Genomic DNA, 8,049 nt, shown 5'->3' on the forward strand with positions numbered 1-8,049 from the left:
CTTCTGAAATCTCCTCTTCCTCGCTGATCTGAGCTTGGGTAAACGCTGTCTCTCATCGGTCGCTCATGGCGAGTGGGTGTGGACGGGGGCATGGGCTCACTCTGCTTGGACAACTCTTTCCAGGCTCCCTCCACCGAGAAGATGCATTCAGCCATCGCACTGTGCACCCCATGCCCGGCTCCACAGTCCTCATGCGCCGCACAGTAGCTGTCCCCCGTGACCAAAACTGCCAGAGCTTTGAGATTTAGGGGTTGTAGCTGCCGCAATCCCGATCCGATACTGGAGACAGGTAGGGCCATGGATCCACCTCTTCCGAGTCCGAAGGGGGGCTGGAAGGCAGGCGCCCGAGGATCCCTTCCCATCGCGCCCTGCGGCCGGCGTCTCCGCACTTCGCTTCTGATTTCGCCCAAACAATGAACGCCTCTGGCTGCTCCCTCGGACTGGGCATCTGGGCCTTCTCCGCCTTCGTGCCTTAGAAGTAGATCCTCCGAGCGAGGTTGAGCAGCTCTCGATCCACTTGGATCTGGCATGTTTGAGCGTACCTCACTCTGCAGAGCTTTTGAAATGGATCCAGACTCCTCTCCGCAGCGAGATCCGCCTCCCTCCACTCCTTCACGCACTGCATCCACGAGTCGACGTCGTCGCGGATCCTGACCGCCTGCTCTGTCCACCTCTGCATCCTTGTTGCCTGAAGCGTCGCCGGAGAGACCGATCCAATCAGGCGCAGCTTCTCTGGGAAAGCAAGGTAAACGAATGGCAGGGGCATCCGAATCACCGTCGAGCCCTGCGGGACCCCGGGAGGGAGGGACCTGGGGGGCGACCCTGTGGATCTGATCTGGCGGGGCATGGGGGCGTCGAGTGGTGGTTGCGGGGGCGGTGGGAGGCGAGCCATCGACGGCGGCGGCGGTGGGGGTAGGTGGGGAAGGGGAAGGGGGAGCGCGGTCGCAGGAGTGGGCATGCGGAGCGGTCGGTCTCCGTGTGGCTGCTCTCAAATTAGCCTCTCTCATCCATCCATGGGTGGTGTGGGGCTAGAGTTTCGCCCCCACCCATCGATGGGTCGGGTCGGGTCGGACCTGCATGGCCGACCTCGAGGCCCAGGTGGACGAGGGCGCGCCGGTGCCGCTGCGGATCTGGGTGTCCCCCTCACCTTGTCGCTGGATATGGGGCCTTCCCTTGCGAGAGAAGGTCCTTCCCTTCCCTCCCTTGGGATAGAGATAGAGATAGAAGGTGAGGGGTTGGAGCGTCGGCGCTAGGGGAAGAAGAGGCCGCTGCCGGCGGTGGGATTGGGGCGGCGGCGGGGTTGGGGTTGGGTTGGAGCAGAGGAGAGGAGAGCGGCAGTGGGAGGAGCCAGGAGGAGGATTTTCTAAGGTGATATTATCTTAAATCTTGCATGTAATTTAGAGATGGCAAAAAGTTATGTCAACGATGGGTTATATCTTAGACTTAGGCTGGTCACAATGGGCAAGAACATAAGATAGTAACTTACACACTTTCCTAGACTATGTTACCACCTCCATAGTGGATAGGAACATCTATGTAGTGTCATGCAACAATGCATTTATTAGGTTATAGACTCATTGTTTCTTGGAGTGTGTGATGTTCCGGTAACTTAGCTAGTTACCACAAGCACCTCTTTCTTCATTAAATATGTGCCACATAAGCAAAGTTGTATTGGAGTGTGTGATGTTATTCCTAAGTTCCTCCCCATTGTGACCAGCCTTATCTTCAATAACTTGTCATTCCTTAAAACATGGTAAGACAAATTGTGCTAAAAGATCATCTCTTGTCTTCTCTTAAATAAGAGAAGACAAGCCTTTTTTATGAGTTACCTCTGTCCCACCTCATCATATGTCCTACGCAGCACTCCTGAGATAACACTATTGTACATGCTCTAAGCGCTGGCACCTAACAAAAAGCACGCCGTTAAACCGTGGAACAGTCGCCGGCGCGGCCGCCGCGTCGAACGAGGCCAGCAACATTCCGGGACCTAAATCTTGAGCAGATTCTGCATGAAAAGCACATATTGCAAAGGTACAAAGCCCAGAAATCCAGATGCGAGAAGACATGGAAGCACTCCTCACTCCTCGCTACTCAAACCGGATCTGCGTTGTTTATCCCGAACAAATCAAGCTTACAAACAAGGGGAACCCCTAAATCCCACGCACCCGGCTCGTCAAGATCCCATTCCACCCAAGAAAGAAAAAGAAGCGCCCTAGTCCTAGGGGCATTTGGGGCGGCCGCTCTTGGGGGATTTCATGTCGCGGTAGCAGGGGCACTCGTCCTTGGGGGCCAACGGCCCCGACGGCACGCAGCCGGCGCACTTGCCGCAGCACATCATGCACAGCCCCATGCACCGCCCGGCCACCTTCTGCGAGCACCGGTTCTTGCACTTGCCCTCGCACACGCTGTCCGGAACCGGAACGGCGCCAACATCTCCAGCTCCAGCTGCATCTGCATCTGCATCTGCATGCCCACCCACCACAAGGCAAACAAAATACGTACTTCTTGTCATCAATCAGGGAGTGCATGCCGGAGTGGTACGAAGAGGAGGTCAAAGAGCGTCTGTGTGACTGTGTCCGGTGAAGTTACCTGCGGCCACGGTGAGGTCCTGGTACGAGGCGACGAGGAAGAGGGCCAGGAGAGCCAGGGTCACCGGGAGAGGCTTCATCGCCTTGTCTTTCTTCTTCAACTCTGTTTCCGTCCAAGAGATGTTTGGCAAAAGCAGCCACTTATTTAGCTGAGCAGAGGTGAAGATGCAACGCCGAGCGCGCGACTCGAGTGAACGGACGGACTCTGCGGAGTAGGTTGTGTGACCAAGTATAACCAGCAAGGGGAAAGTTGTAGGACCACAGCTGGCTGCGGTTTCACTTTCATCAATGCACCCACCACCAATCTCTGACCTTTTCTGTGTAAAGAGGGCGGCCATGAATGCCAGTTAACGCATGCATGGATGCATATGCAGAGACTGTGGTTGCCGTGCCGAGGACAGACAGGTGAATTTGGCGGTATTTACGTACCCAGACAGATGGCCACACACCACCAATTATCTTTGCTTTCTTCAACTCGTACACCCACTGTACGTATATGCCCGCCCGTATTAATCTGCTTTCTGGCATTTCTGCAAAGCAACCTGCACCTACGGTCCATTGCTCCAAAGGCCGGCTACGCTACGAGATTCAACGAGTCATTCACGACTCACGGCTTGTTTGTAGTACGTACACTCGTTTTACAATTACGCTCTACTGCAAATCTAGAATCACAAGTATTCCAGTTTCAAATAAAAAACGCGGCTGCAATCAGTTACGCTGTATACGTACACTCATTCTTGATGAACAACGTGGTGCCTCTATCTATAGGCGTGTGAGTCGAGCGAGCGATCCATACAGCAAGACGAGCGGAGAGGCAAGAGTAGCCCGTGTGCCTACGTGGCCCTGTACACGAACACGCAAGGCAAAACTGATACTACTAGCAATTTTTTATGACAAAGAAGACGAGATAAACCAAGACAAGATCATATGCATATATAAACCCTTCGACAAGTTGCTCACGAAATAGAGTCTCACATAACAGCTCCAGCCCTCATGCTTCTAGGACTGAGTAAAGTAAAACATCTTCACGTACATAACCGGGGAAATCCATGATCAACACAAAGACACAATATAACACACGACGCCACACATGCCCTTGTTATTTAGGGTATACTTATAAGGCATGCCAGTTTTAATCCAATTCGTGGCTCTCCAGATCCCGAAATGCTTCATCTTCCTCTGGCACATGCACCCGCCGCATGCATCCATGCATGCATGCAGCTAACCTTCCACGGGACGCTGATAAGATCGAGCAGAAACAGGGTTGGTACGTAAGGCATCTGAAAACTAAATCCCAACGTCAAATCCAAGAGCAGACCAACACGGGCGGCGCAAGAGCATACCGGCATGATGCTGGCGGTGACGGCGAGGTCCACGACGCCGGCGACGAGAGCAGCGATGCGCACGCGGAAGCACTCGAAGTGGCACGGCGCGAGGACGCTCAGGGTGCCGTGGGCCAGGAGGTAGGTGGCGACGAACACGCAGAGGGAGCTGCCCAGCATCCGCCCGAGCTTGGACGCCCTCGGCGGCGGGGCGGCCTTCCGCCGCGCCAGGGCCATGGCGGCGAGCACCTGCATGTTAGACTGTATAGCTTGTGTATATGTGTACGTATATGCGTACGTATGATGTAACGTTGTACCCCCTTGTTATATATATGACATAGGTCACCCCTAGAGGGTTGAGCCGGTTCCCCAAACCTATTGTCTTACATGGTATCAGACTAGGTCATACGCTTCCGCTACACCCTACGCCGCCGCCGCCTCACGTCGCGCCGTCGCCATCTTCGATCGCGCCGCCGCCACCATGTCGGGATCCGCCGCCTCGGGCTCCTCCACGGCCAGCTACTTGCCGGCCTCCCTGGCGGCCCTCCTCTCCCGGCCCCTCGACTCCACCGCGGCCGCTTCACTCCCGATCGGGACGAGGAGCGTCGGCTCCTTCTTCTCCTCGTCGCCGGGAACCTCGCTGGTGGTCCGCACTTCCAGCGCCACGACGGGCGTCTCTTCGCCCGCCTTCGTCAGCGACAACACCGTTGCCCCGATGGAGGCCTCTGACTCGGCCCTGATGGCCGGTCTCGCCGCGTCGGGCGCGGCTCCTGCACCGTCCATCTCCGCGGCCGCGCCTGTCGCCGCTGCCCCTATGGCGCCTTTGCCTCCGGCAGTCTCCACGGGTTCCCTACCGCCGCCGCCATTTCACTTCGGAAACCTCATCATCATCAAGTTGTCGTCGGACAATTACATCTTCTGGCGTGCGCAGGTTCTCCCGCTTCTTGGGAGTCATTACCTGCTTGGCTATGTCGACGGTTCTCTCCCCTGTCCCCCTGCGTTGATCGATAGCGTGCACGGCCCGGTTTACAATCCGGCGCACCGTGTTTGGATGGGGCAGGACCAAGCGAACCTCTCCTCCATCCAGGGGTCGCTCACTCCGGCCATTGCCGGTCTTGTTGTCTTCGCCAAGACGTCCCATGAGGCTTGGACCATTCTTGAGCGCTCGTTTGCAGCACAGTCGCAGGCTCGTGTCTCTGCGCTCTGTCGTCAACTTGGGGAGTGTCAAAAGCTTGACTCCACTGCCACCGAGTTCTACAACAAGGTCAAGGGCCTCGCCGACACGCTGGCCTCTATTGGACAGCCCCTCACTGACTCCGAGTTCAACTCGTTTATTGTCAATGGTCTTGATGAGGAGTATGATGCCTTAGTCGAGATCATTAACGAGGGGGGCAACTCGACACCCATGCTGGCGCACGAGGTCTTTTCCCGTCTCCTTCTCACTGAGCAACGGGTCGAGACGCGCCGCTCCAGGACCAGCGGTTCCCTCTCAGCCAACACCGTCACCAAGGGTGGCCGCTCCTCTTCATCATCTCGGGCTCCTTCGGGGCTGCCACCACCACCCACTTCGGCCCCCCCTCCTACTACGACATTACCGGGGGCTGGCGGTCAGCGTGTGTGTCTGCTTTGTGGTCGTGATGGGCACTGGGCCTCTAAGTGTCATAAACGCTTTCAGAAGAGTTTTCTGGGTCTCGGCAATGATGGCAAGGACACGCGCAACTTTGCGCGTCAAGTGGTCATGGCAGATCGACCGATGGCCACAAAGCAGCAAGGGCACACTCAGTCCTACTCTGTTGATCCTCACTAGTATATGGACTCTGGGGCAACGGAGCATCTGACGAGCGAGATGGGCAAGCTACATACTCGCGAGCCCTACCATGGCTCCGACAAAATCCACACCGCCAATGGAGCAGGTATGCATATATCTCATATTGGTCAAGCATCTCTTCTTACTAGGCATGCAAATAGGAGTCTTCAGCTTCGTAATGTGCTTAGAGTTTCCTCTGTGACACGTAATCTTCTTTCTGTTCCTAAACTCACACGTGATAATAATGTGCTTTGTGAATTTCATCCTTTTGATCTTTTTATCAAGGATCGGGGCACGAGGGACATTCTTCTTAGCGGGCGGTTGTGCCAGGGCCTCTATCGTTTGGAGCATCCTGGTGTCGCTCGCGTGTTCAGTGGAGTTCGGGTATCTCCGTCACAGTGGCATGCTCGTCTTGGTCACCCGGCCACACCTATTGTTCGTCATGTTTTACGTCGTCATGAGCTTCCTAGCATGTCTAGTAATAAAGATGTAGCAGTGTGTGATGCTTGTCAGCAGGGGAAGAGTCATCAACTTCCTTTTTCGGAGTCCAGTCGTGCGGTTAATCATCCTTTAGAACTTGTTTTCTCTGATGTATGGGGTCCTGCTCAGACTTCTGTCAGTGGTCACAATTATTATATCAGTTTCATTGATGCTTATAGTCGCTTTACCTGGCTTTATCTTATTAAACGCAAATCTGATGTGTTTGACATTGTTGTTCAGTTTCAAAAACATGTTGAACGCCTTCTCAAGCACAAAATTGTTCATGTCCAGTCGGACTGGGGGGGTGAGTATCGCAACCTCAACTCCTTCTTTCAGTCGCTTGGGATCGCTCACCGTTTAGCATGTCCACATACACATCAACAGAACGGTTCTGTGGAACGTAAGCATCGTCACATTGTTGAAACTGGACTTACTCTTTTGGCCCATGCATCGGTTCCGTTTCGGTTCTGGAGTGATGCTCTTACCACTGCATGTTTTCTCATAAACCGCACCCCTACTCGTGTTTTGAATATGAAGACTCCCATTGAAGTTCTCCTTAATGAACAACCTGATTATACCTTCTTTAAGGTTTTTGGGTGTGCTTGTTGGCCACATCTCCGTCCTTATAACAAACGCAAGCTTGAGTTTCATTCCAAGAAGTGTGTTTTTCTTGGTTATAGCTCTCTTCATAAAGGTTACAAATGTCTTCATGTTCCCACAAATCGTGTATACATATCTCGGGATGTTGTGTTTGATGAGCAAGTTTTTCCCTTTGCCAAGCTTCCTGTGTCCACTGCTGAACCATCACCTTTGCATTCATCCTCTGTTGCATCTGACCAATTTGATGATATTGCATACTCTCCTATTTTGCTGCCTAACCATGGTGCAGGCACTGGACGTGGGGCTCGGTTGGAGATTTTGGAGGCGCCATCGTCTCCTCCTGATGATTGTGAGGTGTCCCTGCATAGCCTCGGCAATCGTGCCCATGCACATCGGGCCGAACCTCCTCCTACGCCGACTGCTTCGGCGCCCCTGGCCTCTGGACTGGCGCCCTTGATCTCCGGGCCATCTTCGTCGCCCATGGGCCCGGAGTCGGCCGCTGAGCCGGCCTCGTCGTTTCGCCAGGAGGCCTCGTCGCCTTGGCCCGCCACCACGACCGCTGAGCTGGCCTCGCCGCTTCGCCAGGAGGCCTCGTCGTCCTCTCGGCCCGCTACCACGCCGACCTCGTCACCCTCTCGGTCTGACGCGGCTGGGCCGTGCTCGCCTGGGCTGTGCTCGCCTGGACCGAGCTCACCTGCCTCTGGAGCCCTGTCGCCGTTGCTCTCTGAGGCATCTCATCGATGGTCGACGCCTCGCCATCGTCGTCACCGCCTGCATCAACGTCGGTGCTTTCTGAGGTGTCGCCATCACCGTCACCTGTGGCTCCTCAACGACCACATATGCGGAGTCGCAGTGGAATATTTCAGCCCAAACAGCGCACTGATGGTACGGTTGCCTGGTTGGCTGCATGTCTGGCTGCTGTCCGTGCGGATCCTACCTCTGAGCCTCGTACGTACCAAACTGCTCTCAGCATACCTCATTGGCGAGAGGCTATGGAACAGGAGTATCATGCTCTTCTTCGTAACAAGACATGGACTCTTGTTCCTCCCCCACCCCGTGTTAATGTCATCGATTCTAAATGGGTTTTCAAAGTGAAGAAGCATTCTGATGGTTCTATTGAGCGCTACAAGGCGCGGCTGGTTGCTCGAGGATTTCGGCAGCGTTATGGTCTTGATTATGATGACACCTTCAGCCCAGTTGTTAAACCGACTACCATCAGGCTTCTTCTCTCTCTTGCAGTTACTCGGGGTTG

At 54.8% G+C, this 8,049-nt stretch overlaps 1 protein-coding gene across 1 annotated transcript; it reads right to left on the minus strand.

Annotated features, from left to right (window-relative positions):
* Positions 1–2,088: 2,088 nt before the first annotated feature.
* On the minus strand, positions 2,089–2,941 carry LOC123041057 (gibberellin-regulated protein 7). The gene is made up of 2 exons (XM_044463754.1): positions 2,590–2,941; positions 2,089–2,463 (listed from the first exon to the last, which is right to left on the minus strand). The coding sequence occupies exons 1-2, from the start codon at positions 2,924–2,926 to the stop codon at positions 2,219–2,221; spliced, it is 582 nt and encodes a 193-aa protein (XP_044319689.1). The 5' UTR covers positions 2,927–2,941; the 3' UTR covers positions 2,089–2,218.
* Between the last annotated feature and the right edge of the window lie 5,108 nt (positions 2,942–8,049).

Source organism: Triticum aestivum, chromosome 2B (genome assembly GCF_018294505.1).
Source record: "Triticum aestivum cultivar Chinese Spring chromosome 2B, IWGSC CS RefSeq v2.1, whole genome shotgun sequence".
Lineage (NCBI taxonomy): Eukaryota > Viridiplantae > Streptophyta > Magnoliopsida > Poales > Poaceae > Triticum > Triticum aestivum.

Bases quoted from the DNA above. Each gene is read 5' to 3' on its own strand.
- LOC123041057 (XM_044463754.1), bottom strand. From the start codon at position 2,926: ATGGCCGCCCTCTTTACACAGAAAAGGTCAGAGATTGGTGGTGGGTGC. The intron at 2,464-2,589 runs GTAACTTCACCG...GTGGGCATGCAG, and splicing joins GGACCTCACCGTGGCCGCAG to ATGCAGATGCAGATGCAGCT.